Below are 22,798 nucleotides of genomic sequence, written 5' to 3'. Positions count from 1 at the left end.
GTTTACTGTGCAGGAATAAAGGCTTCCTTCACACACACTGCTCAGATCTGGAATGCTGATGTCACGACAGAGCATAAATGAATAGAATAGAATTAACCAGGCTGGAAAAGACCTGAGAGATCATCAGGTCCAACCTAGCACCCAACACCATCTGATCAACTAGACCATGGCACCAAGTGCCTCATCCAGGCTCTTCCTAAACACCTCCAGGGATGGTGACTCCACCACCTCCCTGGGCAGCACATTCCCATGGCCAATCTCTCTTGCTGGGAAGAACTTTCTCCTCACCTCCAGCCTAAACCTCCCCTGGCACAGCTTGAGACTGTGTCCTCTTGTTCTGGTGCTGGGTGCCTGGGAGAAGAGACCAACCCCCACCTGGCTACAACCTTCCTTCAGGGAGTTGGAGAGAGCAAGAAGGTCTCCCCTGAGCCTCCTCTTCTCCAGGCTAAATGTTGACATCCAAAAGAGAAGCTCCCATGAGCAAGTTCAGGCCTGGGGGGGTGGGGGTTGTGCTGGGGAATGGAAAATAGAATAGAATTAACCAGGTTGGAAGAGACCTTTGACATCATCAAGTCCAACCTATCACCCAACACCATCTGATCTAAACCATGGCACCAAGCATCCCATCAAGTCTCGTCCTGAACACCTCCAGTGATGGTGACTCCACCACCTCCCTGGGCAGCACATTCCAATGGTCAATAACTCTTTCTGTGAAGAACTTGTGGGGCTGGGAAGCACGGCCCCAGTACTGCCTCTGCCCCCTCACCCCCCCACAGACCCCATGTGTTCTGTCAGGCTCAGGCTGCCTTCCTGTGCCCAGCTGCGGTGAGCACTGCTGAAGCAGGGCTGAATTGCAGGTGTTCCAGCACAGCTGGAGGCCCTGCAAAAGGTTCAGCCCAGAGGCATCTGTGTGAAGGTGCAGTGGGTCCCACAGCTGCCACAACCTCACACTTTGCTCTCAGAATGCAAAGCAGTGTTGGAGGGGTGAGCAAAAAAAGGTCATGGAATCACAGAACCATTTTGGTTGGAAAAGCCTTTGCAGCTCATCCAGTCCCAAACACTCTCTAACTCTTACCAAGGCTGCTGCTAAACCATGGCCCTCAGCACCACAGCTCTGCCTCTTTCAAACACCTCCAGGTCTGGGGGATTCAAGCACCTCCCTGGGCAGCCTGTGCCAGGCTTTGAGAACCCTTCCAGTGAAGAAGTTTGTCCTCATGTCCAATCTAAACCTCCCCTGGGGCAGCTTGAGGCCATTTCCTCTCACCCTCTTGCTTGTTGCTAGGGGGAAGAGGCTGACAGCAGGTGAAACATGGTGGCTCCCAGAACACTGAGCCTCAGCAGACTGCCTGTACCCCTGCAAAGGCTTCCTTTGTCTAAGGGATGATCTGCATGAGTTGTGGCCCCCTGCATTCTGTCAGTGAGCTCCAATGTGGCATCACACCAGTGCCATACCCCACCCTCAGGCCACCCACCTCCAGCTGCTGGGAGACACTGCTGGGTCATCAAGGTGCTTCCATCACAGAAGTATTGACAGAGTCACCCAGGCTGGAAGGTGTTTTGTTCAGCCTTTGGTTATGAATTAGGAATATGGAATGGGTTGCACCAACCTCACTCTCAGGAATGTCTTCCTCATCTTCAGTCTCAATCTCCCCTCTCCCAGCTCAAAGCCATTGTTCCTCGTCCTGGCACTTCCAGCCCTTGTCACAAGTCCCTCCCCAGCTCTCCTGGAGCCCCTTCAGGTACTGGAAGGCTGCTTTGAGGTCTCCCTGAAGCCTTCTCTTCTCCAGGCTGAACAGCCCCAACTCTCCCAGCCTGGACCCTCAGAGGAGGTTCTGCAGCCTCTGCTCATCTCTGTGGCCTCCTCTGGAGCCTCTCCAGCAGCTCCAGGTCCTTCTTGTGCTGGGGGCCCCAGAGCTGGAGGCAGTGCTGCAGGTGGGCTCTGAGCAGAGCAGAGCAGAGGGGCAGAATCCCCTCCCTGTGCTGCTGCTCTCCCTGCTCTGGCTGCAGCTCAGCACTCAGCTGCCTCTGGGCTGCCAGGGACCAGTGCTGGCTCCTGGGCACTTTGTCACCACCTGACACCCCCAAGGCCTTCTCCTTAAGCCTGCTCTCCAGCCACTCCCTGCCCAGCCTGGACTTGTGCTTGGGATTGCCCCAATGCAGCTCTAGGGCCTTGCCCTTGGCCTTCTTGAACTTGAGATAACCTTGACCAAGAGTATCTTGAAATGCCTTTAGCTACCAACTGTGCCATGCAAGCTCAGCACAGGGGTGCAGGAAGGAGCTCTGCTGCTGTTTCTATGGCTGACACATGGAGAGCTGTGCTGGCACTCCAGCAGCAGAGCTGCTCCCCTGAGACCAAGGGAAGCTCTCTGAGAGGCACAGCCATTGCCCATGCTCTGCCCTGGGATGCTGAATCTCTCCCCAGAGCCTGAGCCACCCTTCACCACCACCACCACTTCACTCCTGCCCCATCAGACACTGCTCTAGTGCAGCAAGGCAAGGCTCTAACACAACCCCCACCCCAAAGCAGCTCTGCCACTCCTGGCCAGCATTCATCACACCTCAGTGTGCTGTGTGTTGAAGAGTCACAGACTGGGGGGGTGTGGAAGGGACCTCCAGAGATCATTGAGTCCAACCCCCTGCCAGAGCAGGGGCACCAGCACATGGCTGGAAGCACACAGGAGGGTAGCCACTGCTGTTCTTTGCAGCAATTTGGGTTTTGCCCTCCAAGATGTATTCAGTGATGGTTTCTCACCTGGTTTGCCAAAGGAAGGCCACCCAGACAACACTGCAGGGAAAGGAGCAGGTTCCCAGCAACTGCTTCTGCACAAACACTTGCCACAAGACAGGTCCCCTGTTCACTGAGCACTCAGAAGGCAGCAAGGGGGCAGACCATGTGGCACACACCACCTTTGTCCCTGTCCTTAGGGGAGCTATCCCAAGCCAATAAGGGATAAGAGAGAAATAAGCCTTTGCTTAGTGCTAGAAACAAAGAGAGCAGCACATGGGCAGAAGGGGACCTGGGGACAACAGGATGCCCACGAGGCAGCAATGTGCCCTCATGGCCAAGAAGGCCAAGGGCACCCTGGGGTGCATCAAGAAGTGTGGCCAGCAGGTCGAGGGAGGTTCTCCTCCTGCTTTTGTCTGCCCTGGTGAGGCCACATCTGGAGTATTGTGACCAGGTTTGGGCTCCCCAGTTCAAGAGGGACAGGGACTTGCTAGAGAGGGTACAGCAAAGGGCTACAACGATGCTGAGGGCACAGGAACAGCTCTGATGAGGAAAGGCTGAGAGAATTGGGGCTGTTTAGTTTGGAAAGGATGAGTGCCCAGAGGCTGGAGCCAGGCTCTGCTGGGTGCTGCCCAATGCCAGCACAAGGGGCAGTGGTGGAAGCTGAGGCAGAGGAAGTGGCAGAGGATCTCAGGTAGTGATAGGACCAGGGGGAATGGAATGAAGCTGGAGGTGGGGAGATTCAGGCTGGAGGTGAGGAGGAAGTTCTTCCCCATGAGAGTGGTGAAGCCCTGGAATGGGTTGTCCAGGGAGGTGGTAGAGGCCCCGTCCCTGGAGGTGTTTAAGCCCAGGCTGGATGAGGCTCTGGGCAGCCTGATCTAGTGTGGGGTGTCCCTGCCCATGGCAGGGGGGGTTGGAACTAGATGATCCTTGTGGTCCCTTCCAAGCCTGACTGATACTATGATGAAGTGCCATGGGAACAGGAGGAAACATTTTGTCCCTGTGAGGGTGACAGAGCCCTGGAGCAGGCTGCCCAGGGGGGCTGTGGAGTCTTCCTCTCAGGAGATATTCCAACCCCACCTGGCTGTGTTCCTGTGTGAGCTGCTCTAGGTGACCCTGCTCTGGCAGGGGCTTGGACTGGATGAGCTCTGGAGGTCCCTCCCAGCCCCTAACATTCTGTGCCTCTGTGCCTCTGTGATTGTGGTCAGTCCTTGGGTCAGGCCAGGCCATAGCAAGGGCAGAAAGAGAAGGAGAGACCACAATGCAAACAAAACCCCAAATGGTTGAAGCCTTCTTCTGGCACTTATGGGAGACCACCACAGGTCTGGGTGGGAAGAAGCAGCTGCTGGAGGGAGAGCAAGGAGAGATTTCTTTGCAGCTGTAGCTGATTCCTTGTGCTAACCAGGCCAGGAGCTTGGCTCTTAGCTAGAGAGAAGGAAAGAGCAAAACAAAGTGGCAGAGTCAAGCAGCAGTGGAGTCCCTTGCTGAAGCTGGCAGAGTGTCCTGCTCTGTGCCTGTGCTTCCCAGGCAGGCACAGGATTGCCCAGGCTGCTGGAAAGGTAGAGAGTTTGAGACTTCTGTGTCTTCAGTCCTTCATAAACTACAAGCCAGATCCTGCATGGAGAAGACATCTCAGATCTTTCAGCATCATCCTGTCAGCTCTGGAGGCATTTGGCTTTAGGCAGCTGGGAGATTTTAGAGGACACAGAGAAGGAGATGGAATGAGGCAGCAGCAGCAGTGTGCAGCTGGCACCCAGCTGAGTGGGGCTGGGGATGCACCAGAGGGACCTGGGCAGGCTGCAGAGGTGGTGCCCAGGGGAACCTCCTGAGGTTCAACAAGAGCAAGTGCAGGGCTCTGCACCTGGCCTGGGACAATCCTCACTGGCAGTACAGGCTGGGGGAGGAGGGGATAGAAAGCAGCCCTGAGGAGAAGGACTTGGGGGTGCTGGTGGGGGAGAAGCTGGCCAGGAGCAGGCAGGGTGAGCTTGCAGCACAGAAGGCAAATCCCAGCCTGGGCTGCAGCCAAAGCTGTGCTGCCAGCAGATCCAGAGAGGTGATTCTGCCTCTTTGCTCTGCTCTGGGGAGACCTCACCTGCAGTGCTGTGTGCAGCTCTGGAGCCCTCAGTACAGGAAGGACCTGGAGCTGAGGGAGAGGGTCCAGAGGAGGGACATAAAAATGCTCAGAGTGTCAGCCCCTACCATTCTGTGATCCTGGTGAGAGGGAATCTCATCAATGGCTAAGCAACCCCAGCTCCCTCAGCCTCTCCTCACAGGGCTGTGCTCCAGACCCCTCCCCAGCTTTGTTGCCCTTCTCTGGACACCTTCCAGCAGCTCAGCATCTTTCCTAAACTGAGGAGCCCAGAACTGGACACAGGACTCCAGGTGTGGCCTAACCAGTGCTGAGCACAGGGCACAATGACTTCCCTGCTCCTGCTGGCCACACTGTTCCTGATGCAGGCCAGGATGCCATTGGCCTTCTTGGCCCCCTGGGCACACTGCTGGCTCATGTTCAGCCTACCATCAACCAGCACCCCCAGGTCTCTCTCTGCCTGGCTGCTCTCAGCCACTCTGTCCCCAACCTGTAGCACTGCCTGGGGCTGTTGTGGCCAAGGTGTAGAACCTTGGACTTGTTCCCTGCCATCCTGTTGGACTCTGCCCATCTGTCCAGCCTGGCAAGGTTCCTCTGCAGAGCCCTTGTTTGGTTGGTTGTGGGGTGTTTGATTTGCTTTGCTTTGGTGTCGTTGTTGTTGTTGGTTGTTTTTTTTTGGGGGGGGTGGGTGTTATTGTTTGTTGTTGTTGTTTCCCATTGAAACATCGGAACTGCTGAAAGGTTTCCCCCGGCTCAGCCCCTGCTCTCCGGCTGCTGGCAAGAGCTGATTCCTTCCCCTTCCACGCCACCGCCTGGCGAAGCCCCGAACAGGAGCCCGACTCAAGCTGCTGCGCTTCAGAGCCGCGGTGATGGCAGCACCGAGCTGCGCCCCAGGCTGCCTGCCGAGACCCCTGGGGAGGGGGTTTAACCCCCCCCCCCCCCCCAAAACCCCACCAAAAATAATGACTCTTTCAAGGGCTACAAGAAAAACTCCCACCAAAGCAGCCACGCTGCTGCCATCCAAACACCGGAGATCACAGTGATGGAATGCATCGGGCTGGAAGGGAGCCTCAGAAGTCATCCTGAGGTGGCCCCAAAGGGCTACTTGAGAGAGTTCAAGGGAGGGCTACAAGGATGCTCTCCAGCAGATCTCTGTGCTGGAGTTTCCATCCATTGCCCCTTGGCCAGGGTGCAACTGAGCAGAGCCTGTCCCTGTCCCCTCCCTCCTGACCCCCAGCCCTCAGCTATTGATAGACATTGATCAGATCCCTCTCAGCCTTCTGCTCTCCAGACTGAACAGCCCCAGGGCTCTCAGCCTCTCCTCCCCAGGCAGTGCTGCAGTCCCTTCAGCATCCTTGGAGCCCTCCCTTGGACTCTCTCCAGCAGATCCCTGTCCCTCCTGGACTGGGGAGCCCAGAGCTGGATGCAATATTCCAGGTGAGGTCTCAGCAGGGCAGAGTAGAGGGGGAGGAGAACCTCCCTGGATCTGTTGGACACACTCTTAATGCAGCCCAGGACCCCATTGGCCTTCTGCCTTCTGCTGTCCCATGCAGAACTTGTTGTCCAGCAGCACTCCCAGGTCCCTCTCCCCAGGGCTGCTCTCCAGCAGATCCCCTTCCAGCCTGTCCTGCTGCAGTTTATTCTTCCTGCCCAGGTGCAGGACTCTGCTCTTATCCTTGCTGAACCTCATCAGGCTTCTCTCTGCCCAGCTCTCAGCCTGTCCAAGTCTCTGAATAGTCTCACAGCCTTCAGGTGTCTCAGCCAAGCCTCCCAGTTTGGTATCTTCAGCTTTGGAGCCCAGAAGCAACAGCTGCAGGAGTGGCATAGAAAGGTTTCTGACCGGAGAAAGAGGGGTGCTGAGAAGGAGCTGGCATCTCTCTCCAGCCACCATGTCCCAAGCAAGCCCAAAAATCAGCTCAAGAGAGAAAACTTTCAAGTGCTAATAGAAAAAGAGAGGTATCTGAGATGCTGCCAGATCCCCCTCACTCCTGTCCCAAACACGATTCCCCAAACAGAATCCTAGAGTGGTTTAGGCTGGAAGGGACCTCCAAAGCTCATCCAGTCCAACCCCCTGCAGTCATCAGGGGCATCCCCAACTACATCAGGTTGCCCAGAGCCCTGTCCAACCTCACCTTCAATATCTCCAGAGATGGAGCCTCAACCACCTCCCTGGGCAACCTGCTGCAGTGTTCCACCAGCCTCCTGGTGCAGAACTTGTTCCTCACATCCAGCCTAAGTCTGCTTTGCTCTAACTCCAAACCATTGTCTCTGTCCCCCACCCTGCAAACTGCCCACACACTCTCCTGGGCACCCCCACCCCAAGCAGGTCACCTTGCAGCAGGGCACACTCCCTGCACCCTTGGCTGCAGTACTCCTGCCCCAGGCTCACCTCTGCTGCTCCTCTGCTGGCCACATCCCCACTGCTTCTGAACACCACGAGCCAGCAAAGTCTCCTTGTGCCCAAGGCCAGTGACATCCTGGGGGGTGGGGAGTAGGTCCAGAGAGGTTCTGCTGCCCCTCTGCTCTGCCCTGCTGAGGCCACAGCTGGAATATTGTGTCCAGTTCTGGGCCCCTCAGCTCAAGAAAGAGCTCAGGGAACTGCTTGGGAGAGTCCAGCCCAGAGGCACAGAGCTGCTGCAGGCAGTTCAACATCTCCCTGTGAGCACAGCTGAGGGAGCTGAGGCTGGGAGCTTGGAGCAGAGGAGCCTGAGGGTGACCTCATGGCTGGGGATAGAGATGTGCAGGGCTGGAGCCAGGCTCTGCTCAGGCATGGCCAGGCACAGCACAAGGGGTGCTGGGGGCAAGTTGGAGCAGAGGAGGTGCCAGGGGAACAGGAGGGAAAACTTTGTCCCTGTGAGGCTGCTGAGCCCTGGAGCAGGCTGCCCAGAGAGGTTGTGGAATCTCCTGCTCTGGAGCCTTTCCAGCCCCATCTGGATGCATTCCTGTGTGAGCTGCCCTGGGTGCCCCTGCTCTGGCAGGGGGCTTGGACTGGATGATCTCTGGAGGTCCCTTCCAACCCCTAATGCTCTGCACTTGTGACCTGCACATCCTTCTGCTAAGGAGAGTTTGGAGATTCTGCTGCACTACCTCAACACTTCTCAACACTACCTCAACCTGAATAGAATAGAATAGAATAGAATAGAATAGAATAGAATAGAATAGAATTAACCAGGTTGGAAAATACCTTGGAGATCATCCAGTCCAACCTATCACCCAGCACCATCTGATCAACTAAACCATGGCACCAAGTACCTCATCCAGTCTCTTCCTAAACACCTCCAGGGATGGTGACTCCACCACCTCCCTGGGCAGCACATCCCAATGGCCAATCTCTCTTTCTGAGAAGAACTTCCTAACCTCCAGCCCAAACCTCCCCTGGCACAGCTTGAGACTGTGTCCTCTTGTTCTGGTGCTGGATGCCTGGGAGAAGAGACCAACCCCCACCTGGCTACAACCTCCCTTCAGGGAGTTGGAGAGAGCAAGAAGGTCTCCCCTGAGCCTCCTCTTCTGCAGGCTAAGCAACCCCAGCTCCCTCAGCCTCTCCTCACAGGGCTGTGCTCCAGACCCCTCCCCAGCTTTGTTGCCCTTCTCTGGACACCTTCCAGCAGCTCAACATCTTTCCTAACCTGAGGAGGCTGAGGGTGGCAGAGCCCTGCAGCAAGGCTGCTCAGAGAGGTTGTGGGGACTCTCCTTCTGTGGGGACTTTCAGGCCTCCCACCTAGCTGCCAGGCCAGGCCAGGCTGCCCCTGCTGGGTCAGGCTGAAGAATGCCAGAAGCCGGCAGCCAAAGGTCCTTTTTGGCTTCGCTTTGGAATTATTCTTTATTATCATCATCATTTATTTCAACTAATGCTTTGCCACCATATTACATCACTTGGAATAGCTCAGGATAGCAAATATGATCTCTCCCCCTCCCCCCCCCTCCAAAAAATATATAGCAAAGAGCTTGCCAAAGCAAGATAATAAACTCTATGGGCACAGCATCTTCCCTTCTTTGGCGACGTCTCTCCCTTGGATCTGTAAAAAATAGCTTCTGCTTTCTTTTGGTTTCCTTTTGGTTTGCTTTCTTTTTGCTCTCTGTTGGTTTCTTTTTGCTTTGCTTTGCTTTTTAATCTCTGTCCCAGCAACCTTTCCTGGGCAGGTTTTCCTTCCTCCACCCCACCCCACCCCCAAACCCTCGCCACGGTGCAGCCTCGGGTTTCCTACCCGACAGCACTTTAAATTAACACCATAAAAGCCAACCAAGCAACCAACCAACCAACCCCTCCCCCACCCCTACACCCCCACCCCCCCAAAAAAAAGAAGGAAAAAAAAAAAGAACAACAAAAGTGAATAGTTTTCATGCAGACCTTCCTCTAAAAGTCCTTCCCTAGGTGCACAGAGCTGGGCCAAGAGGCATCCAGAACTGCATTCACTTTTTCCCCTTCCCAGGGGGCAACCCTGCCCCCAGCAACCTGGGGTCTTCCTTCTGCAACAGCTCCAAGGGTGGTGGGGTTTGCAGAGAGGACTTTAAGGGGGTGGGGGTGGGGAGAAGAGGCAAATCCACACCACCACACAAAAAAAGTCACCCCCAAAGGCCTCTTTTTGTAAGCAGCAAGAGGAAAAACAAACAAGCAATCAAACACAGGCCCTGCCAGGGTGTATTTGCCTTCATTAGGTTAAGGTGTAGGGAAAAGCACCGTGGCCAGAGAAGCCCAGAGGGAGATCCCATCTGCCCAGCACCAGAGGGAGATTCCCATCTTCCTACCACTAGAGGGAGATTCCCACCTTCCCGACTCCAGAGGGAGATTCCCATCTTCCTAAAGCCAAGGGAAGGTCCCATCTGCCCAACTCCAGATGAAAGTTCCATCTCCCCAAAAGCAGGGGAAGCTCCAATCTGCCCAATTCCACCTCCCCAACACCAGATGAAGACTCCATCCCAGCTTCCCAATTCCATGTTCACAACAGCAGAGGGAGATCCCATCTGCTCAACACCATGGGAAGATCCCACCTTCCTAATCCCATCTTCCCAACACCAGAGGGAAGATCCCATCTGCCCAACACCAGATGAAAATTCCATCTCCCCAAAAGCAGGGGAAGCTCCAACCTGCCCAATTCCATCTCCCCAACACCAGATGAAGACCCCAACTGCCCAACAGCAGAGGCAGATCCCAGCTTTCTAATCCCATCTTCCCAACAGCAGAGGGAGATCCCATCTGCCCAATTCCATGTTCACACCATAGGGAGATCCCATCTGCCCAACACCATGGGAAGATCCCATCTTCCTAATCCCATCTTCTCAACACCATAGGGAGATCCCATCTTCCCAACACCAGATGAAGACTCCATCTTCCCAACACCATGGGAAGATCCCATCTGCTTAATCCCACGTTCCCAACACCAGAGGGAGATTCCCATCTTCCTAAAGCCAAGGGAAGATCCCATCTGCCCAACACCAGATGAAGACTCCATCTCCCCAACAGCAGGGGAAGCTCCAATCTGCCCAATTCCATCTCCCCAACACCAGAGGAAGATCCAATCTGCCCAATTCCATCTCCCCAACAGCAGAGGGAGATCCCATCTGCCCATCTTCCCTTTGTCAGTGAGCACTGCAAGCTGGCCTGCAGGTCCCAACTTGTACTCAAGCTTCATTTGCAGAGTTAAGGAAGAAATCAAAGCCAGCTTGGACTCTATGGATTGCAGAGAGAAACTGGATTGGTTCCCATTACAACTCAACCACCTTTGAGAGCTCTCAGGGGGGATAAAAAAATAGAAGAAAGAAAAAAGAAAGAAGGGGGAAAAAAAGGAAAGAAGGGGGAAAAAAAGGAAAGAAGAGAAAAAAGGAAAGAAGAGAAAAAAGAAGAGGGAAAGAAGAGGAAAAACAGGAAAGGAGGAAAAAAGGAAGAGAAAAAAAGGAAAGAAGAGGAGAAAGGAAAGAAGAGGAGAAAGGAAAGAAGAGGAGAAAGGAAAGAAGAGGAAAAAAGAATAAAAAAGAGGAAAGAAGAAGAAAAAAGGAAAGAAGAGAAAAAAGGAAGAGAAAAAAAGGAAAGAAAAAGAAAGGAAAGAAGAGGAAAAGAAAGGAAAGAAGAGGAAAAGAAAGGAAAGAGGAGGAAAAGAAAGGAAAGAAGAGGAAAAGAAAGGAAAGAGGAGGAAAAGAAAGGAAAGAGGAGAAAAAGAAAGGAAAGAGGAGAAAAAGAAAGGAAAGAGGAGAAACAGAAAGGAAAGAGGAGGAAAAGAAAGGAAAGAGGAGAAAAAGAAAGGAAAGGGGAGAAAAAGAAAGGAAAGAGGAGAAAAAGAAAGGAAACAGGAGGAAAAGAAAGGAAAGAGGAGAAACAGAAAGGAAAGAGGAGGAAAAGAAAGGAAAGAAGAGCACACAAAAAGCCCCCAAACAGGCAGGGAGCATCTGAGCAACAGCGGCCCAAAGGCAAGCTGCAGGTGTGGTGTGAATGCATTTCTGTGAGCTCTGGGGGCAGCTCAGCTCTGCTGTGGGCCAGGAGCCTGGCTGCTGCTTCCAGCTCCTCTCCCTGGGAATGCTGCCGAGAGCTTTCCCTGGCAAAGCGCCGCCCAAAGTCCCGGGACCTTCGCCGGCTCGCCGGCCGGCGGCGCCTCAGCGTGCTGGCTGTGGGGCTGCTCCTCGTGCACCCAGGGGGGCAGGCTGGGGCTTGGTTTGCTGCATTTTATTTCTCCTTTTTTTCTTTTTTTTTTTTTTTTTTTTTTTCCTTTTTTTTGTTTTGTTTTGTTTTAAACTTTTATTTTCCTTTTTTGCCTTCTCCTTTCCCAGGCTCAGCTCTTTTATACTCGCTTCATCCCTCGGCCCATCAAGCAGGCAAACACCGTCATGACCATCTTCGGTTTCACCTCCACCAGGTCTTCTGGGAGGGCATAAACTCTGGCACCAATCCTTCTGGCCATGGACACTGCATACCTAATGACCAGGGGGAAAAAACAACAGGGGGGGGGTCAGACCTGGGATAGACTAGACTAGACTGGACTAGAATAAACCAGGTTGGAAGAGACCGTCAAGATCATCGTCTCCAACCCATCACCCAACACCACCTAATCAACCAAACCATGGCACCAAGCACCCCATCAAGTTTCCTCCTGAACACCTCCAGTGATGGTGACTCCACCACCTCCCCAGGCAGCCCATTCCAATGGGCAATCATTCTCTCTGTGTAGAACTTCTTCCTCACATCCAACATAAACCTCCCCTGGCACAGCTTGAGACTGTGTCCTCTTGTTCTGGTGCTGCTTGCCTGCCTGGCAGAAGAGACCAACCTCTGCCTGGCTACAACCTTCCTTCAGGGAGTTGGAGAGAGCAAGAAGGTCTCCCCTGAGTCTCCTCTTCTGCAGGCTAAGCAACCCCAGCTCCCTCAGCCTCTCCTCACAGGGCTGTGCTCCAGACCCCTCCCCAGCTTTGTTGCCCTTCTCTGGACACCTTCCAGCAAGTCAACCTCCTTCCTAAACTGAGGAGCCCAGAACTGGAGACAGGACTCAAGGTGTGGCCTAACCAGTGCTGAGCACAGGGCACAATGACTTCCCTGCTCCTGCTGGCCACACTGTTCCTGATGCAGGCCAGGATGCCATTGGCCCTCTTGGCTGCCTGGGCACACTGCAGGCTCCTGTTCAGCCTACCATCAACCAGCACCCCCAGGTCCCTCTCTGCCTGGCTGCTCTCAGCCACTCTGACCCCAGCCTGTAGCACTGCCTGGGGTTGCTGTGGCCAATGTGCAGAACCTGGCACTTGGATGTGTTCAATCTCCTGCCCCTGGCCTCTGCCCATCTGCCCAGCCTGGCAAGGTCCCTCTGCAGAGCCTCTCTACCCTCCAGCAGATCAACTCCTGCCCCCAGCTTGGTGTCATCTGCAAATTTACTGATGATGGACTCAATCCCCTCCTCCAGACCATCAATGAAGATGTTAAAGAGGATGGGGCCCAGCACTGATCCCTGGGGGACGCCACTGGTGCCTGGCTGCCAGCTGGCTGTGGCACCATTCACCACCACTCTCTGGGCTCAGCCTCCAGCCAGTTCCTGACCCAGCACAGAGTGCTGCTGTCCAAGCCAGGGGCTGACAGCTTGGCCAGGAGTTTGCTAACAAGCAATCACAAATCAACTCAATGTCAACAAAGGACAAGGCAAGATCTGCAGGGGACCTCCAGGCAGGCTGGGGAAGGGACTGTTCAGAAGGGGCTGTGGGGATAGGGTGAGGGGAAATGGTTTGAAACTGGAGCAGGGCAGAGTTAGGTTGGACATCAGCAGGAAGTGGTGGCAGCTGCACCACCTCCATGCAGCTTTTAGACCCCTCAGGGGTGGTGACTCCCCCAGCTCCCTGGGCAGCCTGGGACAGTGCCTGAGCCTCCTTGCTGGGCAGACATTGCCCCTTCACACTTCCCTTCACTGTCCTTTCCTTTAGGTCCTGCAGCTGGGGCAGGGCAATCACAGCACTGATAGAGCCTGGGCAGTGATTGGCTTGAGAGCAGCCCTGAAGAAAAGGCCTTGGGGGTGCTGGGGGAGGAGAAGCTCAAGAGGAGCCAGCAGGGAGCACTTGCAGCCCAGAGAGCCAAGCAGAGCCTGGGCTGCAGCAAGAGAAGTGTGGCCAGCAGGGCCAGGGAGGGGATTCTGCCCCTCTGCTCCACTCTGCTCAGACCACAGCTGGAGCTCTGGGGCCAGTTCTGGAGCCTCTGTGCCAGGAAGGATCTGGAGGGGCTGGAAGGTGTCCAGAGAAGAGCCACGAGGATGAGCAGAGGGCTGGAGGTGCTCTGCTCTGAGGACAGACTGAGGGAGTTGGGGTTGTGCAATCTGGAGAAGAGAAGGCTCTGAGGAGACCTAATTGTGGCCTTCCAGGATCTGAAGGGGGCTCCAAGAAAGCTGGGGAGGGACTTTTGACAAGGGCCTGTAGTGCCAGGATGAGGGACAATGGCTTGGAGCTGGGAAAGGGGAGATTGAGACTGGAGACTAGGAAGAAGTTCAAGAGAGTGAAGGTGGGGAGACACTGGCACAGGCTGCCCAGGGAGGCTGTGGCTGCCTCCTCCCTGGATGTGTTGAAGGCCAGGCTGGATGAGGCCCTGAGCAGCCTGGGCTGGTGGGAGGTGTCCCTGCCCATGGCAGGGGGGTTGGAACTGGATGATCTTCAAGGTCCCTTCCAACTCAATCTATGATTCTATGAATCAGTGAATTCTGTTTCAAAGCTGCAAGGCTCTGTGTGCCCCCAGCTCATCCTGAACATTTGCTTTGTAAATCAAAGGGTTTGGGAATTGTTTAGGCTTTCCAAGAACCACCAAGAGGGTCAGTGCAGAAGAGTGGCAGAATCCCCATTGCAAAGGCATCTCCCAATGGCCAGACCTGAAACTGGACAAGCTGAGGTGATTCAGCAAGACATGAGACATGCAAGGGCTCCCCTTCAAACCCTCCTGTGCCTGAACAAAGAGGTCAGCAGCAGCACATGATTGCTGAGAACTGCTTGGGCTGCTCTGCATTTCTCCTAACAGGCAAGGGAGACCAGCCAACAACTCCCTCCAGAATATGGATGAGAAGCTGGCCAGGAGCAGGCAGCACAGAAGGCAAATCCCAGCCTGGGCTGCAGCCACAGCAATGCAGCCAGAGATCCAGAGAGGTGATTCTGACACTTTGCTCTGCTCTGCTGAGACCTCACCTGCAGTGCTGTGTGCAGCTCTGGAGCCCTCAGCACAGGAAGGGCCTGGAGCTGATGGAGAGAGTCCAGAGGAGGCCATGAAAATGGTTAGGGATTTGGAGCAGCTCTGCCATGAGGACAGGCTGAGGGAGCTGGGGGTGTTCAGCCTGGAGAAGGGAAGGCTCCAGGCAGACCTAATAGCAGCCTGCCAGGACCTGAAGGGGGCTAAAGAAGGATGGAGAGAGACTGTTTGCAAAGGCCTGCAGGGGCAGGAGCAGGGGCAGTGGCTTCAAACCAGAGCAGAGCAGATTGAGATTGGATGTGAGGAACAAATTCTGCACCAGGAGGCTGCTGCAACACTGCAACAGGCTGCCCAGGGAGGTGGTTGAGGCTCCATCCCTGGAGATATTGAAGGTGAGGCTGGACAGGGCTCTGGGCAACCTGATCTAGTTGGGGATGTCCCTGCTGGATGCAGGAGGGGGTTGGACTGGATGAGCTTTGAAGATCCCTTCCAGCCTGGACTATTCTGTGATTCTATGGCTCTGAGCAAGGAGGGCAGCTGAATTCCCAGCAGTGCTGCCTGTCTGAAAGGTCCAGCATTCAAAGACTGAAAAGCACAGCACTGAAGTGTGGTAAAAACAGCTGCAGCTTGAGGGCAGCACAGAGAAGGTTCACTCCTTTCAGTGCAATCCAGCTCTGGAGACAGGAAACTCACTTTGCATTATTGTGTTTGTCATCTTCTGATAGGTGACCTGTCTTCACCAGGTCATAGTTGATACAGCCAGGCTGGATAGCATCAATTAAATCCACAACTGCCAAGCTTGTGCTGATGCTCTTGTCCTGTGGAAAAGAAGGGAGGCAGAGGTGAATGCCTTGATTCCTAAAGCACCCTCCTCACCTCACCTGGGCTGCCCTGCAACGTGCAACAAGCTGAGCTTTCATCAGGCCACCTCAAACAGCAGCACCAGTGATGACTCCCAGCTGCATCAAAGGGAAAACCAAGCTGCTGCTTCACCACTGGCAGGAGCATCAGGGCCTTACTGCAGCTTCCCCCAAGAGCCCTGGCAATGGGAAGCAGTGCAGGCAGCAGCAGCTCTGTCCCTCTGAGCACAGCCTGAGGGACAATGCTCACCTGCAACTGCTCACCAGCTCCTGCCCCTCTGCTTGCCAGGGAGAGAAGAGGAGGCTGAGGGGAGACCTCATTGCTCTCTGCAGCTCCCTGAAGGGAGGTTGCAGTGAGGTGGGGGTTGGGCTCTTCTTCCTTCTATCAGGTGATAGAAGGAGAGGAAATGGCCTGAAGTTGCACCAGGGGAGGGTTAGGTTGGAGGTGAGGACAAATGTCTTTGGTGCAAGAGTGGTCAGGGATTGGCACAGGCTGCCCAGGGAGGTGGTGGAGTCCCCATCCCTGGAGGGGTTCAAGGCACCTGTGGCCATGGCACTTGGGGCCAGGGTGTAGTGGCCATGGTGGGGTTGGACTGGATGATCTCAGAGAGCTTCTCCAACCCAAACAATTCTATAATTATATGATCTCAGCCCCCTACCTCTGCCCCTGAGCCCAACCATCCTCCCCTCCTCTACCAACCTATCAGCTCTCTTGCCCCATTGCTGCTCCCTGCCATGGGCAGTTCTAAAAAGCCTCCTCTTTGGTAGCCTGAAGCCACTTAGCTCCCAGCACAGACTGAATCCTGTCCTCTTTAAACCCCTTTCTGATGCCCCTGCTCCTCCCCCAGCCAAGCAAACGCTTTTTGGACACCCCTCTCATTTTTGGATGCAAGAGAGGAACTTGAACCTTGAAGTTCTGGATGGAGGTGGACTTGCCAGCTTCTTTCAGGGTCTGGTTTACCCAGCTGACTATAATGTCATCATTTGCTTTCTGACCATCACCCAGGTCCTCCAGGACATTCAGTGTGTACCTGTGAAGTGGCAGAGAGAAAAGAAGATTAGGGCCAAGTCCCTGGTGAGCAGGCAGCCAGGATGCTCTGTGAGCCCATGGCAGCTTGGGAACTCTTTAAAGTCTCAGCTCTGCTTTTTTCCCTTGGCTACTTTTGTTTAAACTCCTTCAGCCACAAGGAATCAGCATCAACCTCCTCTGAAGTGTGACTTCTGCTAGAGCATTCAGGCTTTCCAGCCTTGCAAATCCTTTAATATGAGCTCCAAAGATTGCCTGGGCTCAGGACACCTGTCAAACTCTCCCACCACTGAGCCATAGGGATAACACATTACCTACTGGTGTGGATCAGCTTACAAGGGAGCATTCTGACCTCCACTGTCAAATAAGGAGCTCCTCTGCAGCTCTAGGTTGAGAGAGGTTCTCTTCCCCCTCTGCTCTGCCCTGCTGAGGCCACAGCTGGAATATTGTGTCCAGCTCTGGGCCCCTCAGCTCAAGAAGGGCCTCAGGGAACTGCTTGAAAGAGTCCAGCACAGAGCCACAAAGCTGCTGCAGGCAGTGCAACATCTTCCTCAGGAGGAGAGCCTGAGGGAGCTGAGGGCTCTGTGGCTTGGAGCAGAGGAGCCTGAGGGTGAGCTCCTTGCTGGGGATAAAGCTGTGCAGGTTGAGTGCCCAGAGGCTGGAGCCAGGCTCTGCTGGGTGCTGCCCAATGCCAGCAACAAGGGGCAGTGGTGGAAGCTGAGGCAGAGGAAGTGGCAGAGGATCTCAGGTAGTGATAGGACTAGGGGGAATGGAATGAAGCTGGAGGTGGGGAGATTCAGGCTGGAGGTGAGGAGGAAGTTCTTCCCCATGAGAGTGGTGAAGCCCTGGAATGGGTTGTCCAGGGAGGTGGTTGAGGCCCTGTCCCTGGAGGTGTTTAAGCCCAGGCTGGATGAGGCTCTGGGTAGCCTGATCTAGTGTGGGGTGTCCCTGCCCATGGCAGGGGGGTTGGAACTAGCTGATCCTTGTGGTCCCTTCCAAGCCTGACTGATACTATGATGAAGTGCCATGGGCACAGGAGGAAACATTTTGTCCCTGTGAGGGTGACAGAGCCCTGGAGCAGGCTGCTCAGGGGAGCTGTGGAGTCTTCCTCTCTGGAGATATTCCAACCCCACCTGGCTGTGTTCCTGTGTGAGCTGCTCTAGGTGACCCTGCTCTGGCAGGGGCTTGGACTGGATGAGCTCTGGAGGTCCCTTCCAGCCCCTAACATTCTGTGCCTCTGTGATTCTTTGGCTGATATATTTGCACCAATTTAGGATTCCTCAGAAACAGCAAGAAAAAGGCCAAACAACTTTACCTGTTGCTAAGTTTTCTCCCTCCCCCCCATTCCAGTGCAGGAAGAGGATCTTTATAAAGCAGCCTTGGAAATGTTCCTCTCTCAATCCCCAGCCAGAAGACAAGGCCATGAAAGCTGTGCAAATGTCCCTGCTTAGGGTTTCTGCATGTGGACCAACTCTGTGCAGGTGAGACAGAGGTGATGCTGGTCAGCAGGATGTTCACAGCCCCACCAGCAGCTTCTCTGCTCCAGGCTTCTACATGCAGCAGGATCAGCTCTGCCACAATTCTGTCCAGCTGGGCCCCAGGAATCCCCCTCCAAGGACATGGCTTTTACACTCTGCTCTGGTGCTGCAGTGCTCTGGTGGCTAAAACAAAACCCCAAACCCTTCCCAAACTCTGTACTCCAGTCACAGGTTTTCTGTCTTTGAGTCAGGTCCTACCTTCTCATCAACTGCCAGACTAAGGCCAGGGTGAGTGTGGGGTTGCCATCATTCAGATCCTGTCCTCCAATGCCAACCAGAGAGAATTTAGCTGGATGCTTCCCCAAGTCCACAGCATAGTTACAGTTTTCTAGCTACAGAGGGAAACACACAAAGGAAAAAAGAGTTGAAACAGAAAAAGCACTCCCAGGTGCACTCACTCCAGTGGGAGACTCAAAGAAGGGTTTTCAGTGCAGGGTCCTGCAGCTGGGCAGGAAGAATCAACTTCCTGGGAGGACCTGGAGAAGGACCTGGGAATGATGCTGGGCAACAAGTTCTGCATGGGACAGCAATGTGCCCTGGGGGCCAAGAAGGCCAATGGGGTCCTGGGGGCATTCAGGAGTGTGTCCAGCAGAGCCAGGGAGGTTCTCCTCCCCCTCTGCTCTGCCCTGCTGAGACCTCCCCTGGAATGTTGCATCCAGGTCTGGGCTCCCCAGTTCAGGAGGGACAGGGATCTGCTGGGGAGAGTCCAAGGAAGGGCTTCAAGGGTGCTGAAGGGACTGCAGCACTGCCTGGGGAGGAGAGGCTGAGAGCCCTGGGGCTGTTTAGTCTGGAGAGGAGAAGGCTGAGAGGGATCTGATCAATGTCTATAAGTATCTGAGAGCTGGGGGTCAGGAGGGAGGAGACAGCCTCTGCTCACTGTGCCCTGGGATAGGACAAGGAGCAATGGATAGAAACTCCAGCACAGGAGTTTCCACCTCAAGATGAGGAGGAACTTCTTCCCTGTGAGGGTCCCAGAGCCCTGGAGCAGGCTGCCCAGAGAGGTTGTGGAGTCTCCTTCTCTGGAGCCTTTCCAGCCCCCTCTGGATGTGTTCCTGTGTGACCTGTGCTGGATTCTATGCTCCTGCAGGGGGGTTGGACTTGATGATCAGAGGTCCCTTCCAAGCCCTAACATCCTGTGAGCCTGTGATTCAGTGTGCACAGCTTCTTTTCAAGTCCTTTGCAATTCTCACCTTTTTCATGTTTGCTCCCAGCTTGGGGTATGGAGGTTTATTGACCTTATTCCAGTCAACAGGGACCTTGATCTTTTCATACAGCTGCAGTATTACCAGGGCATCCTGGAGATCACTGGAGGGGGAAACAACAAATGTCCCAAGAGTTAAATGTGCTCTGACACACCAAGAATAATTAATGACACTTCACAGTTGTTGCACTTTCAGCTACTCTAAAATGAAACCCAGCACAAGAAGGACCTGGAGCTGCTGGAGAGGCTCCAGAGTGGCCCACAAAGGTGATCAGAGGGCTGCAGAAGCTCCCCTCTGGGGACAGGCTGGGAGAGTTGGGGCTGTTCAGGCTGTCCAGGGAAACCTTAGAGCAGCCTTCCAGTACCTGAAGGGGGCTTCAAGAAAGCTGGGAGGGACTCTTTTGCCCCTTTCTGCCTCTTTTCCCTTCCCCCATTCCTGCCTCTTTTCCCTTTCTCCCCTTTCTGCCTCTTTTCCCTTTCTCCCCTTTCTGCCTCTTTTCCCTTTCCCCCTTTCTGCCTCTTTTCCCTTTCCCCCTTTCTGCCTCTTTTCCCTTTCTCCCCTTTCTGCCTCTTTTCCCTTTCTCCCCTTTCTGCCTCTTTTCCCTTTCTCCCCTTTCTGCCTCTTTTCCCTTTCTCCCCTTTCTGCCTCTTTTCTCTTCCCCCTTTCTGCCTCTTTTTCTTTTCTCCCCTTTCTGCCTCTTTTCCCTTTCTCCCCTTTCTGCCTCTTTTCCCTTTCTCCCCTTTCTGCCTCTTTTCCCTTTCCCCCTTTCTGCCTCTTTTTCTTTTCTCCCCTTTCTGCCTCTTTTCCCTTTCCCACCTCTTTCCTTTTCCCCTTTCTGCCTTTTCCTTTTCTCCCCCCCGCCTCTTTTCCCTTTCCCCTTTTCTGCCTCTTTCCTTTTACCCTTTCTGCCTCTTTTCCTTTTCTCCCCCTCCTGCCTCTTTTCCTTTTCTCCCCCTTCTGCCTCTTTCCTTTTCCCACTTCTGCCTCTTTCCTTTCCCCCCTTCTGCCTCTTTCCTTTTCCCCCTTCTGCCTCTTTCCTTTCCCTCCCCTTCTGCCTCTTTTCCTTTTCTCCCCCTTCTGCCTCTTTCCTTTTCCCCCCTTCTGCCCCTTTTCCCTTTCCCCTTTTCTGCCTCTTTTCCTTTTCCCCCTTCTGCCTCCTTGCTCTTCTCCCCCTTTCTGGCTCTTTTCCTGCCCCCTGCCCAGCTGTGCCTGTGCCAGGAGGCTGTCCCTCACCCGTAGAGGTGGTTGACGTGGGGGTTGACGCCGAGGGAGTTCATCCAGTTGCGGAAGGTCCGTTCCTCACGAGTCTCTCCTAGATCACAGGAGACAGGGTCAGGCCACTTCTGCAACCCCCCAGGGCCACAGAGTTTTCCACCTTGCAAGGCAGGGAGCCTCGAGCAGCACAGCTCATTGATTAGATTCTTGAGCAGAAAATGGGTATTTCCCACCCCCTACACCCCCATTCCTTCAAAGGAATGAAGTTGCCCTGATGCCAGGTTTTGGCTGCCAGTTTGACCTCCCCAGGCCACAGAAGAGTTTGCCTTGTGCACCTGATGCAAGAAAAAGCAGCTGGAAGGTCTTCCCCATGGGTGTTAGCTGACTGCTGCCTGGGAGCCAGGGAAGCCTAAGCCCTAAGCCCAATTCTGCCAGCGACCAGAGCTCCCACAAACATCTGGAGTACTGCATCCAGTTCTGGAGCCTCTGTGCCAGGAAGGATCTGGAGGGGCTGGAAGGTGGCCAGAGAAGGGCCACGAGGATGAGCAGAGGGCTGGAGCTGCTCTGCTATGAGGACAGACTGAGGGAGTTGGGGTTGTGCAGGCTGGAGAGGAGAAGGCTCCCAGGAGATCTTCTTGTGGCCTTCCAGGATCTGCAGGGGGCTCCAAGAAAGCTGGGGAGGGACTTTGTAGGGTATCAGGGAGTGATAGGACTGGGGGGATGGAGCAGAACTGGAAGTGGGGAAATTGAGATTGGATGTTAGGAAGAAGTTGTTCCCCATGAGGGTGGTGAGAGCCTGGCACAGGCTGCCCAGGGAGGTGGTGGAAGCCTCCTGCCTGGAGGTGTTTGCAGCCAGGCTGGCTGTGGCTGTGAGCAACCTGCTGTAGTGTGAGGTGTCCCTGCCCATGGCAGGGGGGTTGGAACTGGCTGAGCCTTGAGGTCCCTTCCAGCCCTGACAGTTCTATGATCTTGTTGCATTACTGAGGTGCTCTCTGTCCATCCCAGGGAATGGCAAAACATCCCTAGCCCTGGCATGGGGATTGACAGGTTGCTGGCAGTGCTCCTAACAAGTTGAGGCTCCACATCAGGGTCAGAGCAGCTACACATGCTCTCACGTGCCCTCCTCATCCACCCCAAGGCAGTCAACACCCATGGCAGCCTCAGCTCACTTCACAGAATCACAGAATCAATAAGGTTGGAAAAGGCCTCAGAGATCATCAAGCACATCCTGTCACCCAACACCTCCTGACAACTGAACCATGGCTCCCAGTGCCACATCCAATCCCCTCTTGAACACCTCCAGGGATGGTGACTCCACCACCTCCCTGGGCAGCACATCCCAAGGGCCAATCTCTCTTGCTGGGAAGAACTTTCTCCTCGCCTCCAGCCTAAACCTCCCCTGGCACAGCTTGAGACTGTGTCCTCTTGTTCTGGTGCTGGTTGCCCAGCAGGGGGAGCGCAGCCTGCTGCGACCCAAGGCTTTGCCTTTCGCCACTGATCCATCGCCACCGTGGCTGGCAGGGTCCTAACCTTCCAGCAAGTCCCTCACCTGCCAGCAGGACCCTCACCTGCCAGCAGGACCCTCACCTGCCAGCAGGGCCCTCACCTGCCAGCAGGACCCTCACCTGCCAGCAGGGCCCTCACCTGCCAGCAGGACCCTCACATGCCAGCAGGACCCTCACCTGCCAGCAGGACCCTCACCTTCCAGCAAGTCCCTCACCTGCCAGCAGGACCCTCACCTGCCAGCAGGACCCTCACCTGCCAGCAGGACCCTCACCTGCCAGCAGGGTCCTAACCTTCCAGCAAGTCCCTCACCTGCCAGCAGGGCCCTCACCTGCCAGCAGGGCCCTCACCTGCCAGCAGGACCCTCACCTGCCAGCAGGGCCCTCACCTGCCAGCAGGACCCTCACCTGCCAGCAGGACCCTCACCTGCCAGCAGGGCTCTCACCTGCCAGCAGGACCCTCACCTTCCAGCAGGACCCTCACCTGCCAGCAGGGCCCTCACCTGCCAGCAGGACCCTCACCTTCCAGCAGGACCCTCACCTGCCAGCAGGGCTCTCACCTGCCAGCAAGTCCCTCACCTGCCAGCAGGACCCTCACCTGCCAGCAGGGCTCTCACCTGCCAGCAGGGCCCTCACCTGCCAGCAGGGCTCTCACCTTCCAGCAGGACCCTCACCTGCCAGCAGGACCCTCACCTGCCAGCAGGGCCCTCACCTGCCAGCAGGACCCTCACCTTCCAGCAGGACCCTCACCTGCCAGCAGGGCTCTCACCTGCCAGCAAGTCCCTCACCTGCCAGCAGGACCCTCACCTGCCAGCAGGGCCCTCACCTGCCAGCAGGACCCTCACCTGCCAGCAGGACCCTCACCTGCCAGCAGGGCCCTCACCTGCCAGCAGGGCTCTCACCTGCCAGCAGGGCCCTCACCTGCCAGCAGGACCCTCACCTGCCAGCAGGGCCCTCACCTTCCAGCAGGGCCCTCACCTGCCAGCAGGGCCCTCACCTTCCAGCAGGG

The 22,798-nt window shown here is 55.2% G+C and overlaps 1 protein-coding gene across 3 annotated transcripts in view; it reads right to left on the bottom strand.

Moving 5' to 3' along the window:
• Positions 1–11,555: 11,555 nt before the first annotated feature.
• The window catches only part of PLS3 (plastin 3), a 103,220-nt gene continuing 91,977 nt past the window's right edge, over positions 11,556–22,798 (bottom strand). For all 3 annotated transcript variants that reach the window (XM_054169308.1, XM_054169310.1, XM_054169309.1), the window contains 6 exons: positions 20,306–20,384; positions 19,061–19,175; positions 18,069–18,202; positions 16,213–16,336; positions 15,139–15,263; positions 11,556–11,717 (listed from right to left, as the gene is read on the bottom strand). In XM_054169308.1, the coding sequence (XP_054025283.1) occupies positions 11,585–11,717; positions 15,139–15,263; positions 16,213–16,336; positions 18,069–18,202; positions 19,061–19,175; positions 20,306–20,384 (710 nt within the window). In that variant the 3' untranslated portion in view covers positions 11,556–11,584. The remainder of the gene's footprint in view (positions 11,718–15,138; positions 15,264–16,212; positions 16,337–18,068; positions 18,203–19,060; positions 19,176–20,305; positions 20,385–22,798) is intronic.

This window comes from Dryobates pubescens, chromosome 18 (genome assembly GCF_014839835.1).
Source record: "Dryobates pubescens isolate bDryPub1 chromosome 18, bDryPub1.pri, whole genome shotgun sequence".
Lineage (NCBI taxonomy): Eukaryota > Metazoa > Chordata > Aves > Piciformes > Picidae > Dryobates > Dryobates pubescens.
This window is presented reverse-complemented; position numbering and strand designations above follow the sequence as displayed.